General features: G+C 46.1%; 1 protein-coding gene across 6 annotated transcripts in view; it reads left to right on the top strand.

Annotated features, from left to right (window-relative positions):
• The first annotated feature begins 8,672 nt into the window (after window positions 1–8,672).
• Window positions 8,673–22,743, top strand: part of LOC129829491 (copine-8-like) — a 206,233-nt gene continuing 192,162 nt past the window's right edge. For all 6 annotated transcript variants that reach the window (XR_008755400.1, XM_055891203.1, XM_055891202.1 and 3 more), the window contains exon 1: window positions 8,673–9,270. Coding sequence is in view for 5 of the 6 variants with exons in the window: in XM_055891203.1 (XP_055747178.1) it covers window positions 9,161–9,270 (110 nt within the window). In the remaining variant the exon portion in view is untranslated. The remainder of the gene's footprint in view (window positions 9,271–22,743) is intronic.

Genomic DNA, 22,743 nt, shown 5'->3' with positions numbered 1-22,743 from the left:
GCTACCTGGCATAGCCTGCTCAGATGAGCAGTAACAACAGAATGCAGTGTCCAGTGGGCTACCTGGCATAGCCTGCTCAGATGAGCAGTAACAACAGAATGCAGTGTCCAGTGGGCTACCTGGCATAGCCTGCTCAGATGAGCAGTAACAACAGAATGCAGTGTCCAGTGGGCTACCTGGCATAGCCTGCTCAGATGAGCAGTAACAACAGAATGCAGTGTCCAGTGGGCTACCTGGCATAGCCTGCTCAGATGAGCAGTAACAACAGAATGCAGTGTCCAGTGGGCTACCTGGCATAGCCTGCTCAGATGAGCAGTAACAACAGAATGCAGTGTCCAGTGGGCTACCTGGCATAGCCTGCTCAGATGAGCAGTAACAACAGAATGCAGTGTCCAGTGGGCTACCTGGCATAGCCTGCTCAGATGAGCAGTAACAACAGAATGCAGTGTCCAGTGGGCTACCTGGCATAGCCTGCTCAGATGAGCAGTAACAACAGAATGCAGTGTCCAGTGGGCTACCTGGCATAGCCTGCTCAGATGAGCAGTAACAACAGAATGCAGTGTCCAGTGGGCTACCTGGCATAGCCTGCACAGATGAGCAGCGACAATGGAACGCAGGGACTCGGAGGAACCTTGAGCCAAAGTGGTTAAACAGCATTGACTTCACACACCATAAGGCCAGTGACCAATGTGCAGAAAAGACTCCAGAATGTCCACCCCTGGTTCCCACTCCTGCATTCCACTCACAGGAGGAATTGAATAGGAGCCTGAGATACCTGAATCTGCCCGTGGGGAGTCTGCTCTATCAGTGTGTTAACGCTGAACCAACAATAATATCACAGCCAGTAGCATCCCAGGTAAAATTGGATTGAAAGGAATATTTATTTGTGCCTGTACCATTTTCAATGTATTTGAAGATGATGAGCTCCCAGTAGCTGGAAGACTGTGGATACTCTGTGGACCACAGAGGCACTGTTGTCAGTGTTGAAGAGCCATGGCTACCAGCAAGCCCTGACAGAGTGCTCAACTCCTAGGAGCTGTTGGAGATCAAGTGTCCTGTCATGGGGACGGGCTGTGATTCTCTGGATGATGTCATCAATGGGAAAGCCTGTGATGTGAAGGTGGTGGAGGACACACCCCGACTGCAACCACATGGGCCACGTGGCTATAACATGCAGATACAGATTGGTATGTTTTGTACAGAACTGAGAGAAAGCAAGGTGTCCATCTGGACTATGTCCCAGCAAGTTGTCATCCCTGTTCCCTATACAGTTCTGTGCAGAGGTTGTCCTGAGGTTGAAGGTGTAATGATGTGGATGTGAAATGGCTAGCTAGTTAGCGGTGGTGCGCGCTAATAGCCTTTCAATCGGTGACGTCACTTTGCTCTGAGACCTTGAAGTAGTGGCTCCCCTTGCTCTGCAAGGGCCGCGGCTTTTGTGGAGCGATGGGTAACGATGCTTCGTGGGTGACTGTTGTTGATGTGTGCAGAGGGTCTCTGGTTCGCGCCCGGGGCGAGGGGACGGACTAAAGTTAAACTGTTACAAAGGCATTCTACTCAACACACGTGCTGCCATTAATTGTTGAGGAGCATCAGGCAGGCAGATTGTCACTGAGTGACAAATATATATGCAGCTCTGTAGAAGTATGTAGTCAGATGTCTCACCTGTTTGCAGTTACTATTAAAACATTTTTTCTCAATTAAAAAGCCTGACTTAATGCATCAACAGTCTCCGTATTGTGGAAATTGTTTTTATGGCTTTGTTTTTTTATTAAGATTAATGAGTATGTAAAACAAATAATTAAGTTGAGTTGTTATTAGAATGAATTGAACATTTATTTAACTTAACTTTTTGACAACTTTAATTCATATTGGGAAATCGACCTTGTGAATGGCATTTAACTAGTCAGTTCATTCAGCATTTTCATGAGTGATATCACCATGCAGGTTACACAGATTCTAAGTATTTTGTCCATTTTAGATGAGAGGTTGATTGGCACTGTCTGTGAGATGATTCTAAACCGTTTGAGCCTTTGAATTACGCGTTCCACATGAACCCTCACGTTAGCTATTTGTCTTATACATGTGGTGTCCCCCTCTGACAGCTGTGCGTCTCTTTTTTGTGAAGTTTGGAATTGTTCATTTGACCTTCCTCTCGTCTAGCAGATCACGGATTGTGAAGCCCCGGTCAGCCATGACCTCATCAACTGGACAGAGGTACTCCAGGAACCCAGAATCTGTTATATATTTGTCGCTACATCTACTTCCATATGCTGAGGAAATGAACACCACAAGACCACAAGGTGCAATGGTCACCAGGTACTTGATAGTGTTCTGGACGTAGTAATGGCTGAACGACTCCCCCCTTGAATTCAGATTATTGCACTTCTCTAAAGCAGTTTCTGAGCAGTCAATAATGCAGGTTGTTCCTGGGTAGTGGTCCTTAAAACATTGTGGCATTGTCGCACGGACGGTCTCCCTTAGCAACCATGGAATGTACCCCCCCTCTGATTCTCTTCCATCGTGTCAATCCAATAACTAATCACTCGACTGATAATTATCCGTGAAACAGCAAACCTTTCTGCTAGGTACTGCTGTAGCAAGTTGAGCTTCAGCTTCATCAGTGCTATCGGATGTTAGTCTGTCAGTTGTAACTGAAAGCTGCCTTTGTAGACGGGTAGAAGATGTTCCCTCCAGGGTAGAAAAGCAGCGAGAGACAAGCCTGTATGCAGTGGACAGAGTGCTTCGTTCCTCAGCAGGGTTTTGTAGAGAGGTCCTGCTGGGCACTGTGTCCGCTGCCTCACAGGTAGTGGGCTTTACATGATCACCTGTGCTGTAGTTGTGATCACGTAGAGATGGGTCTTCGCATTGGGTTTGGGCATCCTTCTCTGAATGAATATCCATTCCTTCTATCTGTGTTGGCCAATCTCCAATTTCAATTTGGTGAAAAACACAACAGGCTCAAGTTATCTGTTAAGAAATAACCACCTTCCACCTTCCACCTTCCACCACCTTCCACCTTCCACCACCTTCCGGAGACACCTGAAACCCCACCTCTTCAAGGAATACCTAGGATAGGATAAAGCAATCCTTCTGCCCCCCCCCCCCCTTAAAAGATTTAGATGCACTATTGTAAAGTGGCTGTTCCACTGGATGTCATTAGGTGAATGCACCAATTTGTAAGTCGCTCTGGATAAGAGCGTCTGCTAAATGACTTAAATGTAAATGTAAATGTAAAAGAAATCAGTATGGTTTGTTAAACAAGTCAAAGGACAATTAATAACAAAACACCATACTGCATGGACGCTCTTATAATATTGAATCAGTTTTTATTGAGTTGTAGAATAAATGAATTGTGCTATTAAGAGACTGTGTTTAGATAGAAGAGAGAGACACAACATGACAGCAGGCAAACTGCTCAAGCGTTTGGCTTTACCTGTCACTGTTGACTGCCTGACCAACGCCTTGATGCTTCACGAGTGGAGCATCGAAGCCAAGCCATTTTTTCTGGGTAAGAATGCTTCACTGTAGGCTTCTTTTAGGTTCAACGCTTTGAGCCAGAGCCATAGAGACTGTGTGTCTTCAGGAGGTGGATGCAGGTCGTATGGGGCGCCACAGGTACATTCAGATCCATGTAGAGGTTGGTGTTCAAAACGTCGTTGTAAAAACGGCCTATTCATCCAATTATTGTGACAGCCTCGTGCTGAACATATAATGCTTGTCAGTGACCGCGGCGATTTAGATGCAATTGTGTTTCTATTTCCGACAACATTCGCACGACGCTAGTGGCCAGCCTCCCTGTGACGTTCCAGAATAAGGCGAATATACTACTAATGAACTGATGGACATGGAAGTGGCGGTCCTCTACACTAGAGTGACTTCCCCGTGCTGAGATCAGTCTGCTGTAGCCTTCATGGAACTAGAGGCCCCCACACTATGTTGTTAGAGAATGTGATAGTCAGCCTGCCCAGTCCACTGGAGAAATCCCATTCCCCACTGCTCAATCAACCTAACCCATAGCTAGCTCTTCTCTCTGAGAGACACTGATAAGGTCCCAGATTTACAACTCCCTGGTGTTTCTGCTGGCTTCTCAGTCAGTGTGGTGGACCGTCTTGTCGTGGCCTGCCGTTTCCTGATGTCGTGGAAGACGAATGAAGATGAATGTTTTAGTGTATACTGTCTATTATTGCTGCTGCTGCTGCCGCTGGAGCTGTATGATTGGTTGAGGTCTGTTGAGCTTGCAGTAGGGCTCCGGTGTCTGTCAATCTGTCTCGCTGTCTGTCGACCTGCCTGTCTGTCTGTCGGTCTGTCTGTCTGTCTTGATATAAGTAAAAAATTATTTTAAAAATGTTTTCCATTTTCTCTTAAGAAATGTTAAGTGAATCCAGGTTCTGCTTTTCAATAGACCCCGACTGCTTGGGCTCCATTCACTGTTACAGTACAATAGACCTGTGTGACTGGAGCCCTGTTCTACTTACAATAGACATGTGAGACTGCAGCACTGAGCTGGAGAGATTTGAAGCCCTCTGTCTCCTCTGCACCCCAGAGATATAGAAACTCAGACAAACTGTTACAGCAGTGTCTAGGTCTATTATGCTAGGGAATTAGGAGAATATGAGGTATCGAGAGGAAGACAGACTAAGAAGTTTTAAGTTCACACAGTACAGTAGCACTGATTTTTATTTCATGAAATAAATTCAAAATAACATTTGTTAGCAGTTGATTGTTTTTTGAGAGAAGAGTTGCAAAAGGGGCAACTCCAGATTGTCCTCGTCACCATCACTATGACAGATCACTCTTCAGGTTTCAGTCAGTTGATTGTTTTTTAAGAGAAGAGTTGCAGAAGGGGCAACTCCAGATTGTCCTCGTCACCATCACTATGATAGATCACTCTTCAGGTTTCAGTCAGTGGCTGTGTTTTTTGTTTCTTTGAGCTGTAAAATCATGCTTTCAATTGTGTTAGTTCAGTTGTCTATGTGAACTGTTGCACTATTCATAGGTCACAGGTGGATTCACTGTTTGGATTTGAGTTTAAAGCTGGAATCCTTGGTGGTCAATCTGCCACGTCTGTTTGAGATATTACAACAACAAAGACTCTACTGCAAAAACAACCAACAGGTTTTTTTCCCCCCTCTGAACAGAAAACTATGTTCTGAGACTTTATTTTAGGTTGATGCGCGACGCTTCCCCCCCAGCTCTCTGAGGCGGACAGTGGCGGTGTTTCCCCTACTGCGGATTCCATCTTTACGGGAGCATACGCCTGCTGTAGGACAGGTTGTCTACAGTCAATGAATCGGTCAGTCTACAGCCAGTCAGTCTACAGTAAGCGTTTCAGTCTAGTCAGGCAGTCAGTAAAACAGTCAGTCTACAGCCATTTAGTCAGTCTACAGCCAGCCAGTTAGTCAGTCTGCCTGACTAGACGAATTGCCTGACTGTAGAATGTCTGTAGACTGATTGCCTGACTGTAATCAGTCTACAGTCAGGCAGACTGACTAACTGGCTGACTATAGTCAGTCAGTCAGAGAGACCCAGACTCCTCCCCCTGCTGCCTGGCTCTGTACTGATGTGTGTTTCTGTTTCAGCATGGGGGCTGTGTCAGAATCCTTACACACACACACACACGCCTGTGTGTATAACCTGTAATTATTAGCTGTCTGAAGCAGCTGTGGGAGCTGACCAGGGTTAGAGAGAGCACAGCATGGGAACTAGGGGAGGGTTCTATTCCAGAGAAATCAGAACCAACCAACCAGCAGCCTAATTACTCTCTGAGTTACGATGAACTATGGCTCCAGGGCTTTGTGTGTGTGTGTGTGTGTAAAAGCCTTGGGTCTCACCATACACCATAGCCCTAGTCCCAGCAGTATACAGTAAGTGGTACTTGTACATGGTGTTTAGTGCCGAGGCCCACCACTCAGTCCTCTCTGCTGACCAGCCTCACCCTGCCTACTGCCCACTGAGGCCTGATGGAGAGCCTGTGGACCTCAGAGTGGAGGACAGGAATGTACACACACACACTAACACACACACACTAACACATTCAATTACATTCCATGAGCAACAGAGGGCATAACTGAGATGTCGTATATGGCTAGCTGCTGGGCATGTTGCTAGCTTCAACGGAAAATAAGAGGCACAGCAAAGAGAGAGGGAGAGAGAGAGAGCTTGTTGCAGCCAGGTTGCTCAAGAGCCACTTCGAAATTAGACGTCCTGTCCAGGTAAGCAGGAGATTACGTCAACCGGCCTCTAGGGGCAACAGTGAGCGCTATTACCATCAAGTAGGCTTGAGTTTTGCTAGGACGCTGTGGAAGTGGATGGCGGATCGGGGTAAACTGCGGGGTAAGTTGTGGGCTCCGGCTTCGAGTGTTGTGTGGTCAATTCCAGTACTAAGCACTCGTTTTATTACATTTTTGTACCCTGTCCCAAACCTTAACTCTTAACCATTTGGAATTGATGCCTAAACTTAAAGGTGCAATATGCAGACATTGCTCCGCCATTTTCTGGTTGCTAACATTCTAATAGTTTGCCTAATTACAGTTTATGCAGTGGTGGAAAAAGTACCCAATTTTCATACTTGAGTAAAAGTAAAGATACCTTTTTAAAAGAAAATGAATCAAGTAAAAGTGAAAGTCACCCAGTAAAATACTACTTGAGTAAAAGTCTAAAAGAATTTGGTTTTAAATGTACTTAAAGTATCAAAAGTAAAAGTATAAATCATTTACAATTTCTTATATTATGTAAACCAGACAACATGTTTTTCTTGATTTCTTTTGAAATGTACGGCTGCCAGGGGCACAGTTCAACACTCAGACAAAATTCACAAACAAAGCATTTGTGTTTAGTGAGTCTGCCAGATCAGAGACAGTATGGATGACCAGGGATGTTCTCTTGATAAGTGCGTGAATTAGACCATTTTCCTGTCCTGTTAAAAATTCAAAATGTAAGGAGTACTTTTGGGTGTCAGGGAAAATGTAAGGGATAAAAAGTATATTATTTTATTCAGGAATGTAGTGGAGTAAAATAAGTCAAAAATATAAATAGTAAAGTACAGATACCCCCAAAAATGACTTAAGTACTACTCAAAAGTATTTTTACTTAAGTACTTAACACTACTGAGTTTGTGACAAAGCAAGCAATGTATAGTGTAGAGAATCATTGCACCATCTAAACCGCTGTGAAATATATTTTAAATAGCCAAAAATATTGCATTTTCAGTTGAGTGAAGATGTTGTACAAAACCGGACGTAAAAGACTCAACATGAGAATTAAGAACGGGTAGCATAGAAATAGAGCAAAATAGAACACATCTACCGCTTCTTAGACCTTTTTTCAATGAGAATGAAATATCTTTAACTCACATTTCTATGTGAATTTGGCAAGGTCACGCCAAAAAGTTACATATTGCAGCTTAAACCATGTATTTGTTTTAACCCAATTCTAAACCTTAACCCTTAACCATTCAAAATGAATGCCTTGATTTAACCATTCAAAACGAATGCTTAAAATGTTATTTGTTGATTTCACAGTGGGTTGTGGACTGCAGTTGTAGCTTAAACAACTCCTTGTTCATTATCAGCACACCTGACATCTTTAAAAATACTGTGAGTGTTTGCTCTAGCCTGCCTGCAGTGCCAGGTGGGTGGAGTTTACCGTTTTGGGGCTATTCTATTGGTCCATTAAGCCAGGCAAGCTCAATCAAGCACAGATACTTAAAAAAAAATGATTTCAAACGGTATTTGAACCCAGGTCTGATTATCAGATTGTTAAATGTAATACAAGGCTAGTATAGAAGCTGTCTCATTATTGACAGACATGAATAGACATCGTTCCTGGAGGTTATATTGTAGGGTAATCTGATGGCTTCCTATACGACCACTCACACCAAGTCGTTTCACTGTCATAAAAAATATAATTGCAATTTTATTAGTCGGACAAATGAGCCACAACATAGCTGTGTATATGCCCGAAATGGCACCCTATTTGGTGCACTCCTTTTGATCAGGTCCCATAGGTCAAAAGTGGTGCACTATATAGGGAATGTGGTGCCATTTGAGACGGACGCAGAGACGTGATGAAAATACATTATAGCCTCATAGTCTATAAGAGTTCTGCCAACGCAAGTGTTTGAGGAGCTGTTCAGAGGAGAGACGTGCTGAAAGCGCACTGTCGCTGGTCAATAGAAACTCGTTCTTTGGGGATGTGGTCAGCGGATGTAGGCTAATCAATTTACCATCGATTAAGAATATGTATTTAGTATAAAATATGCACAGCACGTTCAATAGAACATGCAATCAATACATTTCGTCAGTTTCCATGTACGTGTTTAGCAATAGTTTGATTTTAATAGACGTGGAAAATAGGACGTCACAGCAATATATTTAGAGAGAAACATAGGTTATGATATATATTTGTTATCTTACGTTTTTAAAATGCTAATTATTTCACACAAACCGATTTAGTCAAAGAAAGCACCTGGGTAGTCTATTTGGCAGTATTTTAACTCAAAGTAGGCAATAAAAAGTGACGTATATACAGTAAAATTACTAATTTAACTTTTAACATATACGCTAATTGGATGAGGATATATCCATTCATTTACGTCCGGTGGTTAGCTGTTGCTATTAATAGCCCAGGAAAATCATTTGGAGCGAGATAATGATCCATGTCCGTTAATCAATGGAGTGGATCCGCACTGAGTGACAGTCAGTCAACTACAGTCAGTCTGTCAGTCAGTCGGTATGTGAAAGAATGCAGAGCGCGGGCGGGGCTCTTTTTCGGAGCATCTACATTCCAAACGCTCCATTGCCAGTAGAGATCATTCTTTGCCTGAAGACAAAGAGAGAAGCCCACACTGGTGACTTGGTTGGGACTCCGGATCCACCGCCCTAAATCAATTACAATTTAATTTGGTTAGGCTACTCCATGTTTCCACTATACTCAAACTGGACAGTGTTCCTTCTCTACCCAATGGAGAGCACTTAGCGGATTTGACTGAAGTCTTCATCTCTTCTCCTCTACTCATCCACTGACGGTTGATCCCTCTGTTCTCAGTGGAACGCTCGCTGAGCACCTGCGCTTGGGAGAAGGGCGTGGAGATACACTCGGAAGGTACTCGTACGGGGCCAGGCTGAGTGAATCGGGGAGTTGGCCCGGTTCTTCCGCGCGCATGGAGGGAGACGTTATGGACAAGCTAGATAGCATGGCTGCGGTGTGTGACTTCGATCCCATTGCGGGAAGCGTCCCGGCCACCAAAGTGGAGATCACCGTGTCATGCAGGTAAGCTTGAAGAAACCGCTGGCTCTGTATCTCTCACAGATAGGTCCGTTGCGCTTCGGGGATCAGCGGGCAATAGGATTCGCCTCGTTGCATAGTTAATAGACCTTTGCCTAATGATGGAATTGATATTGGTATCGGTGATATTATTGGTCTCTGTAGATGTCGAATCTGACGCGCAGGGAGGAGGTTAGACGGTAACTAGCCCTAGGCTATGGAAACCCCATTTTCTGAACATGGGGTAATGTGGACATTTCATGTCTAACTTTTAATCAAGTTTTTTTATTATGAGATTTTCCTGAGATTTTTTATTTTTTTTAAGGGTGGGGATGCGTGCGAGACTGTTAGACACAAACCGTTTCCCCAGGTGCTTGCTGCGCCACTTTTCCAGCCAGTGAATAAAGCAGCCGCGTGCCACAGTTGATATCGACGGTCGGAGAGTTTGTGGGGTGAAAAGTTCGCCCGAGGCGCGTCGCTGTTGTGTTGCCTGCTGCGAAATCTCTATAGAATAAGCATCACGGCACAGATGAAAAATATATGGCAAATATAAATCCAATATGGATGGTGTTAAAGAGACAGATGAGAAGTGTTGAATGGAGCTGAAGGGTGGGACTAATAAAAACAAGATAACCAATGTAAAACATACGGGGTCTGTAAAATGTATATAGGTTCAGAACTGTTGTGAAACAGCACAGTTCAAAATGTATGGCAACTAGAAATCAAACTGGATGAAATAGATGGGAGAGGTTGAGGGTAGAGGAAGGACAGGACTAAAAACAAACACAATATAACTATTGTAAAATACACTGTCTGTAAAATGTATTATGTATGAGCTGGAAGTAGAAGCCTAAGTGTTGCTGTTTATTGGTTAACTCCAATTAGGGGAGGGGTGGTAGGGGTAGGGGAATATGATCAAGGATGTGTATTTGTATGTATGTATATAAATATATATATTTTCCCCCAAAAAACATATGGGGGATTGGATTGTATGTATGTATGTATGTATGTATGTACCTGGCTCCTGGGGCGGCAAGTATTCTAGTGGTTAGAGTGTTGGGTCAGTAACCAAAAGGTTGGTGGATCGAATACTGAGCTGCCAAGGTCAAAATCTGTCGTTCTGCCCCTGAACAAGGCAGCTAACCCAGTGTTCCTAGTCCGTCATTGTAAATACGAATTTGGTCTTAACTGACTTGCCTAGTTAAATAAAATGAAATAAATATATATACATTTTTATACACACACATACATACATACATACATATATATATACAGTATATTTATGAAATGATGCAGACAATTACATTGATGGAAGCTACAATGTATCTGCAATATTAAATCTTTTCCCACAATTACTTTTTCCCACAATTACTAGCCTAATCATTTTGCCACGACGACTGCGTCCAACTGCCCGCACTACAGTGGCGTGGATTGGGGTGGGGTTCTAGAAAGACAATGCTCCCACACACTGTTATTTGTCCAGCTGCATCGTAAAGCATATACAGTTTTAACTTAAATCAGAAATGATGCACAGCCCTCGACTTTTTCCACATTTTGTTGTGTTACAGTCTGGATTTTAAATTGATTACATTGAGATTTTGTGACCCTGGCCTACACACAATACCCCATAATGTCAAAGTGGAATTATGTTTTTAGAAACTTTACAAATTTAATAATAAATGAAAAGCTGAAATGCCTTGAGTCAGTAAGTATTTAACTCCTTTGTTATTTATTTATTTATTTTTATTTATTTCACCTTTATTTAACCAGGTAGGCAAATTGAGAACACGTTCTCATTTACAATTGCGACCTGGCCACCTGGTTAGGTCGCAATTGTACAATTGCGACCCGGTTATGTCAAGCCTAAATAAGTTTAGCAGTAAACATGTGCTTAACAAGTCACATAATAAGTTGCATGAACTCACTCTGTGTGCAATAATAGTGTGTAACAAAATCCATGTGTACGTGTGTGTGTATAGTGCGTATGTTATCGTGTGTCTGTCTGTATGTATGTGTCTGTGCCTGTGTGTGTCTCTTCATAGTCCCCGCTGTTCCATAAGGTGTTTTTTAAATGTGTTTAAAATAAATAAATCTGTTTCTACTGTTTGTGTCAGTTACTTGATGTGGAATAGAGTTCCATGTAGTACTGGCTCTATGTAGTACTGTGGAATAGAGTTCCATGTAGTACTGGCTCTATGTAGTACTGTGCGCCTCTCATAGTCTGTTCTGGACTTGGGGACTGTGAAGAGACCTCTTGTGGGGTATGCATGGGTGTCTGAGCTGTGTGCTAGTAGTTTAAACAGACAGCTCGGTGCATTCAACATGTCAATACTTCTCACAAATACAAGTAGGGCCGAAGTCAATCTCTCCTCTATTTTCAGCCATGAGAGATTGACGTGCATATTATTAATGTTAGCTCTCCATGTACATTTAAGGGCCAGCCGTACTGCCCTGTTCTGAGTCCAATTGTAATTTTCCTAAGCCCCTCTTTGTGGCAACTGACCACACGACTGGACACTAGTCCAGGTGCGACAAAACTAGGGCCTGTAGGACCTGCCTTGTTCATATCGTTGTTGAGAGTTTAATGACTGTGATATGAGAAAACTACAACATTGTAGTTACTCCATAATACAAACCTAAATGACAAAGTGAAAAGAAGGAAGCCTGTACAGAATAAAAATATTCCAAAACAAGTATCCTGTCTGCAATAAGAAACTTAAGTAAAGCTGCAAAAAATATGGCAAAGATATTAACTTTACGTCCTGAATACAAGTGTTATGTTTGGGGCAAATCCAACACAACACATCACTGAGTACCACTCATCATATTTTCAAGCATGCTGGTGGCTGCATCATGTTATGGGAATGCTTGTCATTGGCAAGGACTAGGGAGTTTTTTAGGATAAAAATAAACGGAATAGAGCTAAGCACAGGCAAAATCCTAGAGGAAAACCTGGTTCAGTCTGCTTTCCAACAGACACTGGGAGACAAATTCACCTTTCAGCAGGACAATAACCTAAAACACAAGACGAAATGTACACAGGAGTTGCATACCAAGATGACATTGAAGGTTCCTGAGTGGCCTAGCTACAGTTTTAACTTAAACCAGCTTGAAAATCTATGGCAAGACTTGAAAATGTCTGTCTAGCAATGATCAACAACCAATTGGTCCGTTTTTTTGAAGAATTTGTAAAACAATAATGTGCAAATATTGTACAATCCAGGTGTGTACAGCTCTTAGAGAATTACCCAGAAAGACTCACAGCTGTAATCGCTGCCAAAGGTGATTCTAACATGTATTGACAACTTATATAAATGTGATATTTCTGTATTTCATTTGCAATAAATTAGCTAAATTCTTTGAAATTCAATTTAATCTGTTCACCCTGTAACACAAACAAAATGTGGAATAAATCAAAGGGTATAAATACTTTCTGAAGGCACTGTAGAGGCTACGGCAGGCTACGGGAAGGTTACGGCAGGCTACGGCAGGCTACGGGAAGGTTACGGCAGGCTACGGGAAGGTTACGGCAGGCTACGGGAAGGCTACGGCAGGCTACGGGAAGGTTACGGCAGGCTACGGGAAGGTTACGGCAGGCTACGGGAAGGCTACGGCAGGCTACGGGAAGGTTACGGCAGGCTACGGGAAGGTTACGGCAGGCTACGGGAAGGCTACGGCAGGCTACGGGAAGGCTACGGCAGGCTACGGGAAGGCTACGGCAGGTTACGGCAGGCTACGGGAAGGCTACGGCAGGCTACGGCAGGCTACGGGAAGACTACGGGAAGGCTACGGCAGGCTACGGGAAGGCTAGGCAGGCTACGGCAGGTTACGGCAGGCTACGGGAAGGCTACGGCAGGTTACGGGAAGGCTAGGCAGGCTACGGCAGGTTACGGGAAGGCTACGGCAGGTTACGGGAAGGCTAGGCAGGTTACGGCAGGCTACGGGAAGGCTACGGCAGGCTACGGGAAGGCTACGGCAGGCTACGGGAAGGCTAGGCAGGCTACGGCAGGTTACGGCAGGCTACGGGAAGGCTACGGCAGGCTACGGGAAGGTTACGGCAGGCTACGGGAAGGCTACGGCAGGTTACGGCAGGCTACGGGAAGGCTACGGCAGGCTACGGGAAGGCTACGGCAGGCTACGGCAGGCTACGGGAAGGCTACGGCAGGCTACGGCAGGCTACGGGAAGACTACGGGAAGGCTACGGCAGGCTACGGGAAGGCTAGGCAGGCTACGGCAGGTTACGGCAGGCTACGGGAAGGCTACGGCAGGTTACGGGAAGGCTAGGCAGGCTACGGCAGGTTACGGGAAGGCTACGGCAGGTTACGGGAAGGCTAGGCAGGTTACGGCAGGCTACGGCAGGCTACGGGAAGGCTACGGCAGGCTACGGGAAGGCTAGGCAGGCTACGGCAGGTTACGGCAGGCTACGGGAAGGCTACGGCAGGCTACGGGAAGGTTACGGCAGGCTACGGGAAGGCTACGGCAGGTTACGGCAGGCTACGGGAAGGCTACGGCAGGCTACGGGAAGGCTACGGCAGGCTACGGGAAGGCTACGGCAGGCTATGGCAGGCTACGGGAAGACTACGGGAAGGCTACGGCAGGCTACGGGAAGGCTAGGCAGGCTACGGCAGGTTACGGCAGGCTACAGCAAGGCTACGACAACCTCAATTGGCTGTTCCTGTATTAAATTCAGTTGCCAATTTCCATTAGAGGTCTGGGAAGTGGAAATAAACAGATAATCAAATAACGATAGCCTGTTATCAAGTCCATCTGGAGATATATATCATACTGCTGTCTGTCTGACTGGTGAACTGTGTTACTGATCTAGTTTCCCTCCCTCCCTCTCCCTCTCTTTATAACAGAGGCTATAGCAGATGCATGTTGGTTAGGCTATCCCTCATTGTAACTTAAAGGGCACATGCTGAATTTTTCTCAATACCGGCAATTGATGAGTGTGTCACAGAACTATCAGAAATCAATATGATGTCACCGGCCCTGGAGGAGGAGAGAGATTGATAAGGGGCTTTGCTTTGATGCTGCTTGTGGTCTCCCTGGAGCTGCTTACACACACACACACCCTCCTATAAATAAAAAGGCTCGCCACTGGCTATTCAATTAACTGGAGGGGAAATTGATATGGTACTATAGATGCATTACAGTTTAACTTAATGTGCAATAGTCAGCTTAACCTTGTGTATTTATTTAAAATTCAAATTAAGTCTAACTTAACCATCCAATCACCAACCTGTCTCTGTTTCCTTTATTAATGACTCCCTTTGACTGTGACCTTTTGACTAACTGAGAATCTGAAGCCAGATGTAACAGACAGTAACACTGTTCTTCTATGCTTAGTTTTAATGTGTAGTTGGCCAATAAACCGATACGTGGACAAATGTCACCCTATTCTATATATAGTCCACTACATTTGAGCACTTGGACCCTGGTCAGTAGTGTGTGGGTGAGAAAGGAGAGAAAATATGTGTGTGTAAAGGCTTCAGATTGCAGCACACATGGAATTGAATTGGCGGTCAGCTCTGCTTTCACCCCTACAGCCATTCCAGGATTCGTATCAAATCCCACCTGCCTGCCGCCGCTGTTAAGACAGTAAAGCTCCGACAAACAGACAGAGAGACAGACAGACAGACAGACACACACACAGAGAGACACACACACAGAGAGACACACACACAGAGAGACAGACACACACACACACACACACACACACACACACACACACACACACACACACACACACACACACACACACACACACACACACACACACACACACACACACACACACACACACACACACACACAGACAGACAGACAGACAGACAGACAGACAGACAGACCATGGCTTCCTGTTTAAAAGGACCTGGGACTCTGAGCACTCCAACCCTGATAGGAGATGGTCTGTATGTGTCGTTGCCTGCCTGTCTCCCTTAGAGAGATACAGTGCTGCATGAATACAGGGCAGACAGAGAGGTTTGAATCCAAGATCAGGGATTTATATTGGAGCTATTTCAGAAGTAGTGTAACCTAGTTACTTTCTTGGCCCCTAAGTCCCTCACAAACTTCTACATATGCACCGTTGAGAGCATTCTGTCAGGCTGTATCACCGCTTGGTACGGCAACTGCACCACCGCCTGCAACCGCAGGGCTCTCCAAAGGGTGTTGTCGGGCAGCCTAACACATCACTGGGGGCTGCCTGCCCTCCTGGACATCTACAGTACCCAGTGTCACAGGAAGGCTAAGAAAATCATCAAGGACCTATTCTGGACTCTGACGTTGCTCGTTCTGACATTACTCTTTCTGATATTTTTGTATGTCTTTCTTTACATTTTTTTGGGATTATGTGCATATTGTTTTGCATTGCTAGGTATTACTGCACTGGTGGAGCTAAAAACACAAGCATTTTGCTGCACCTGCGATAACATCTGCAAATCTGTCTACGTGACCAATAAACTTTGATTTGCTTACCGCCCCAATAGGTCCACAGACGACGCAATCGCAATCACACTGCACACTGCCCTAACCCATCTGGACAAGAGGAATACCTATGTAAGAATGCTATTCATCGACTACAGCTCAGCATTTAACACCATAGTACCCTCCAAACTTGTCATTAAGCTCGAGACCCTGGGTCTCGACCCCGCCCTGTGCAACTGGGTCCTTTCTGACGGGACTGATGGGACTTTCTGACGGGCCGCCCCCAGGTGGTGAGGGTAGGTAACAACATCTCCACCCCGCTGATCCTCAACACTGGGGCCCCACAAGGGTGCGTTCTCAGCCCTCTCCTGTACTCCCTGTTCACCCATGACTGCGTGGCCATGCACGCCTCCAACTCAATCATCAAGTTTGCAGACGACGCAGCAGCGCCTCTTCAACCTCAGGAGGCTGAAGAAATCAGCCCCGCCCATAACCGTAAGGCCCTCCAGAGGGTAGTGAGGTCTGCACAACGCATCACCGGGGGCAAACTACCTGCCCTCCAGGACACCTACACCACCCGATGTCACACGAAGGCCAAAAAGATCATCAAGGACATCAACCACCTGAGCCACTGCCTGTTCACCCTGCTATCATCCAGAAGGCGGGGTCAGTACAGGTGCATCAAAGCGGGGACCGAGAGACTGAAAAACAGCTTCTATCTCAAGGCTATCAGACTGTTAAACAGCCATCACTAACATTGAGTGGCTGCAGCCAACATACTGACTCATCTCTACCCACTTTAATAATGGAAAAATGTATGTAATAAATGTATCGCTAGCCACTTTAAACAATGCCACATTATATAATGTTTACATACCCTACATTACTCATCTCATACGTATATACTGTACTCTATACCATCTACTGCATCTTGCCATCTTGATGCAATGTATCACTAGTTAAACAATGCCACATTATATAATGTTTACATACCCTACATTACTCATCTCATACGTATATACTGTACTCTATACCATCTACTGCATCTTGCCTATGCTGTTCAGCCATCACTCATTTATATATTTTTATGTACATATTCGTATTCATTCCTTTACACTTGTCTGTATAAGGTAGTTGTTGTGAAATTGTTAGATTACTTGTTAGATATTACTGCATGGTTGGAACTAGAAGCACAAGCATTTCGCTACACTCACATTAACATCTGCTAACCATGTGTATGTGACAAATACAATTTGATTTGATTTCTGTTTCTATTGGAGCGGTCTATATTCAGTCTCTTTGGCGTGGAGGGTTAGACAGACAGGAAATGGAATAGTCGAGGTCCAGCTGTGCTCAGGCCAGGGATGTGCTCTGTGTGGTTTTTGGATCAGTTGGTTTGGTCGGTAAGTAGGTTGTTTGTGTATTGAGTTGTTAGTTGAGTATCTTGTCAGTTGAGCATCTTGTTGGTTGAGAATCTTGCGGGTTGAGCATCTTGATGGTTGAGTATCTTGTCAGTTAAGATTCTTGTTAGTTGATCATCTTGATGGTTGAGCATCTTGTCAGTTGAGAATCTTGACGTTGATCATCTTGCTGGTTGAGAATCTTGGCTGTGTGATTCATGGGTTGGTTTCCTGTACATACACTAAATGGTTTGTTTGGTCACATCAGGCATAATAATAAGAACCAGAGAATGAGTAACTGTGACTCCAGCTGTATTTCTCCATGTTGATTCCTCTCTGTGTGTCTCCACCAGTATAGCTGAGATCCTGTGTAACGGTGTAAAATGACCTAGCGTTAACGAGGACTATAGCTAAGTGGCTCCAGATAACCAGTGTGTGGCTAGTTTTAGTCGTATGTACATGATACACATGGTACACTATACACTGCCCAACGAAATGCTTACTTGCAGCTTCCTTCTCAGCAATGCAATAAACACTGTGTTTCTGTTGTGTAGCTTCCGGGTGCTGGAGAGATGGAGCAAAAACACTACTGACAAAATGTCACCAACCACCTGAAGGGTAAAAACTAGTGTTGTTTTTTCTTATTTCACCATTTTCCCCCCTTCATTTCCTTTTCTTACTCCCTGGAAAGATCAAACCCCATGACACACAAGTCATTATTTGTACCTATGGAGGTGGTAGGTCTATCCTATCTACCGTTGGGCAAAAACTGGTTGAAGAAACATTGTTTCCACGTCATTTCAACCCCAAAAATCTACGTGCTGACGTTGAATCAACGTGGAAAACTGATTGGATTTGCAACAAGTCATCAACGTTAAGGGCATGTTGTCTTTTTCCTCACCCGACTTTGAACCTAAATCCAACAACATGGTGATCATGGTTTGTTGATTTCACATTTGAATTCACGTTAGTTGACAACTCAACCAAATGTAAATCAAAACTAGAAGTTGAACTGACGTCTGTGCCCCCCAGACCAGCTCCTAAAGTAAAGTCACAACAGGGAAATTCACATAAGTCACTCAGAATTCAGGCCAGTCAATACCTCACCAGATCTCTGTTCTGGAACACTTACCATTCCACAGAGGAAGAAGAGATTTGGAGAGAAGATTCTCTAGAAGGTTGCTGACAGTCATCTCTCTCTCACTCTCTCTCTCTCTGTCTCTCTGTCTCTCTGTCTCTGTCTGTGTGTGTGTTCTGTGTCGCTCTCTAGAACAGGCAGGTTTGGTATAACGTATGCAAACACACACCCACACACTGACTGTTTCTATTATGGTTGAGGACACACTAGAGAGCATCAGTGAATCTCTATCTCCGGCGTTTCTTTACTACGCCACATATAGAGACTCACCCCCATGCCCTCTGCTGGCCCCCCCATGCCCTCTGCCCCCTCCCCCCCCATGCCCTCTGCTGCCCCCCCCCCCATGCTCTCTGCTGGCTCCACCACCCCATGCCCTCTGCTGCCCCCCCATGCCCTCTGCTGGCCCCTCCCATGCCCTCTGCTGCCCCCCCCCATGCCCTCTGCTGGCCCCCCATTCCCTCTGCTGGCCCCTCCCATGCCCTCTGCTGGACCCCCCCCTCACCCTCTGCTGGCTCCACCACCCCATGCCCTCTGCTACCCCCCCATGCTCTCTGCTGGCCCACCCATTCCCTCTGCTGGCCCCCCATTCCCTCTGCTGGCCCCTCCCATGCCCTCTGCTGGACCCCCCCTCACCCTCTGCTGGCTCCACCCCCCCATGCCCTCTGCCGGCCCCCCATTCCCTCTGCTGCCCCCCCCCCCCCCCATGCCCTCTGCTGGACCCCCCCCCCCCCCCCCCCATTCCCTCTGCTGGCCCCCCCCCCCATGCCCTCTGCTGGACCCCCCCCTCCCCCTCCCCCATGACCTCTGCTGGCTCCACCACCCCATGCCCTCTGCTGCCCCTCCCATGCCCTCTGCTGGCCCCTCCCATGCCCTCTGCTGCCCCCCCCCCCCCATGCCCTCTACTGGACCCCCCACCCATGCCCTCTGCTACCCCCACCCCCTATGCCCTATGCTGCCCCCCCCCATGCACTCTGCTGCCCCCCCATGCCCTCTGCTGGCCCCACTGATTTGGTGTGTTAGATTGATATAGATTGGTTAGAGTAGAATTATGCCAATCAATGGCTGTGAGTGTGTGTGTGTGTGTGTGTGTGTGTACACCGAGGCACAGTGAGGTCACTGGGGTCTGATGGAATTCATTACCTGCTGAGAAACACACAGAGAAAATCACAGAGGTTATATCACAACAGAGAGATTTGTGACACATAGTAGTGAAGTGTGTGTCTGTGTGTGTAGATCCCCTGGGCCCAGTGTTTGAGACCATAGATTGCTGTCCTCCAGGGACCTGTTTTATGTTTCTCCTGCTTCTCAGAATAACTGCTGCTTCTCAGTCTAACTGCCCCTAGGGAATCAATGTAGGGGAGGATAGGGACGGAGGGGGAGGAGGGAAGATGGTGGATGAGCGGGGGGTATAGGGGGGCTGAGAAGGAGAAAAGGGAGGGAACGATGGAGGATTGGAGGCGGAGAATGGATGGATGGAGGGAGAAGTGGTGGCCGGAGGAGGAAGGAGGGATGGAGGGAGGAGTGGTGGCCGGAGGAGGAAGGAGGGATGGAGGGAGGGAGGAGTGGTGGCCGGAGGGGGAAGGAGGGATGGAGGGAGGGAGGAGTGGTGGCCGGAGGAGGAAGGAGGGATGGAAGGAGGGAGGGAGGAGTGGTGGCCGGAGGAGGAAGGAGGGATGGAGGGAGGAGTGGTGGCCGGAGGAGGAAGGAAGGATGGCGGGAGGGAGGAGTGGTGGCCGGAGGAGGAGGGATGGAGGAAGGAGTGGTGGCCGGGTGAGGGATGGGGGAGGGAGGATTGGTGGCCGGGGGAGGAGGGATGGAGGAAGGAGTGGTGGCCGGGTGAGGGATGGGGGAGGGAGGATTGGTGGCCGGGTGAGGAGGGAGGGAGGGATGGAGGGAGGGAGGAGTGGTGGCCGGAGGAGGGATGGGGGAGGGAGGATTGGTGGCCGGGTGAGGAGGGAGGGAGGGAGGGATGGAGGGAGGAGTGGTGGCCGGGTGAGGAAGGAGGGATGGAGGGAGGAGTGGTGGCCGGGTGAGGAAGGAGGGATGGAGGGAGGAGTGGTGGCCGGAGAAGGAAGGAGGGATGGAGGGAGGAGTGGTGGCCGGAGAAGGAAGGAGGGATGGAGGGAGGAGTGGTGGCCGGAGGAGGGATGGAGGGAGGAGTGGTGGCCGGGTGAGGAGGGAGGGAGGGAGTGAGGAGTGGTGGCCGGGTGAGGAGGGATGGAGGGATGGAGGGAGGAGTGGTGGCCGGGTGAGGAGGGATGGAGGGAGGAGTGGTGGCCGGAGAAGGAAGGAGGGATGGTTTCGGAAGAGGTGGTTGGAGGATTAATGAAAGTATCAGAATGATTAGGATGTGTGCTCCTGTTGTGGAATTTGATCGAGATACATTGCATTTGGAAAGTATTCAGACCCCTTGACTTTTTCAACGTTTTGTTACATTACAGCCTTGTTCTAAAATGTATTAAATAGCAATGAATCTACACACAATAGCCCATAATGACAAAGCAAAAACAGGATTTTATTACAAATAAAAAACTGAAATATCACATTTACGTAAGTATTCAGACCCTTTACTCAGTACTTTTTTGAAGCACCTTTGGCAGCGACTCCAGTCTTCTTGAGTATGACGATACAAGCTTGGCACACCTGTATTTGGGGAGTTTCTCCCATTCTAGAGAGTGTCGCTGCACATCTATTTTCAGGTCTCTCTAGAGACGTTTGATCTGGTTCAAGTCCGGGCTTTGGCAGGGCCACTCAAGGACTTTCAGAGACTTGTCCCGAAGCCTCTCCTACGTTGTCTTGGCTGTGTGCTTAGGGTCGTTGTCCTGTTGGAAGGTGAAGCTTCGTACCAATCTGAGGTCCTGAGCACTCTGGAGGAGGTTTTCATCAAGGATCTCTCTGTATTTTGCTCCGTTCATCTTTCCCTTGATCCTGTCTCCCAGTCTGAGAGTCTTTAGGTGCCGTTTGGCAAACTCCAAGTGGGCTGTCATGTGGCTTTTACTGAGGAGTGGCTTCTGTCTGGCCACTCTACCATAAAGGCCTGATTGGTGGAGTGCTGCAGCGATGGTTGTCCTTCTGGAAGGTTCTCTCATCTCCACAGAGGAACTCTGGAGCTCTGTCAGAGTGACCATCGGGTTCTTGGTCACCTCCCTGACCAAGACCCTTCTCCCCCAATTGCTCAGTTTGGCCAGGCGGACAGCTCTAGGAAGAGTCTTTGCTGGTTCCAAACTTCTTCCATTTAAGAATGATGGAGGCCACTGTTCTTGGGGACCCCTTGGGGACAATTCCTTCGACCTCAGGCTTGGTTTTTGCTCTGATGTGCACTGTCAACTGTGGGACGTTATATAGACAAGTGTATGCCTTTCAAAAGCATGTCCAATCAACTGAATTTACCACAGGTGGACTCCAATCAAATTTGAGAAACATTTCAAGGATGATCAATGGAAACAGGACGCACCTGAGCTAAACTCTCATAGCAAAGGGTCTGAATACTTTTATGTACATAAAGTATTTGTGTTTAAAAAAATGTTTTTATGGGTTATTGTGTATAGATTGATGAGGAAAATGTTTTATTTAATCCATTTTAGAATAACATAACATTTGGAAAAAGTCAAGGGGTCTGAATAATTTCCGAATGCACTGTATAATCACTCTGCACTGTCTGCCCTGTAAACACACAACACTAAATCTGATGTGTTCCCTGTAAACACACAACACTAAATCTGATGTGTTCCCTGTAAACACACAACACTAAATCTGATGTGTTCCCTGTAAACACACAACACTAAATCTGATGTGTTCCCTGTAAACACACAACACTAAATCTGATGTGTTCCCTGTAAACACACAACACTAAATCTGATGTGTTCCCTGTAAACACACAACACTAAATCTGATGTGTTCCCTGTAAACACACAACACTAAATCTGATGTGTTCCCTGTAAACACACAACACTAAATCTGATGTGTTCCCTGTAAACACACAACACTAAATCTGATGTGTTCCCTGTAAACACACAACACTAAATCTGATGTGTTCCCTGTAAACACACAACACTAAATCTGATGTGTTCCCTGTAAACACACAACACTAAATCTGATGTGTTCCCTGTAAACACACAACACTAAATCTGATGTGTTCCCTGTAAACACACAACACTAAATCTGATGTGTTCCCTGTAAACACACAACACTAAATCTGATGTGTTCCCTGTAAACACACAACACTAAATCTGATGTGTTCCCTGTAAACACACAACACTAAATCTGATGTGTTCCCTGTAAACACACAACACTAAATCTGATGTGTTCCCTGTAAACACACAACACTAAATCTGATGTGTTCCCTGTAAACACACAACACTAAATCTGATGTGTTCCCTGTAAACACACAACACTAAATCTGATGTGTTCCCTGTAAACACACAACACTAAATCTGATGTGTTCCCTGTAAACACACAACACTAAATCTGATGTGTTCCCTGTAAACACACAACACTAAATCTGATGTGTTC

This window comes from Salvelinus fontinalis, chromosome 31, assembly GCF_029448725.1.
Source record: "Salvelinus fontinalis isolate EN_2023a chromosome 31, ASM2944872v1, whole genome shotgun sequence".
Lineage (NCBI taxonomy): Eukaryota > Metazoa > Chordata > Actinopteri > Salmoniformes > Salmonidae > Salvelinus > Salvelinus fontinalis.
The sequence above is the reverse complement of the archived record's forward strand: the minus strand, read 5'-3'. Positions and strand labels throughout refer to the sequence as shown.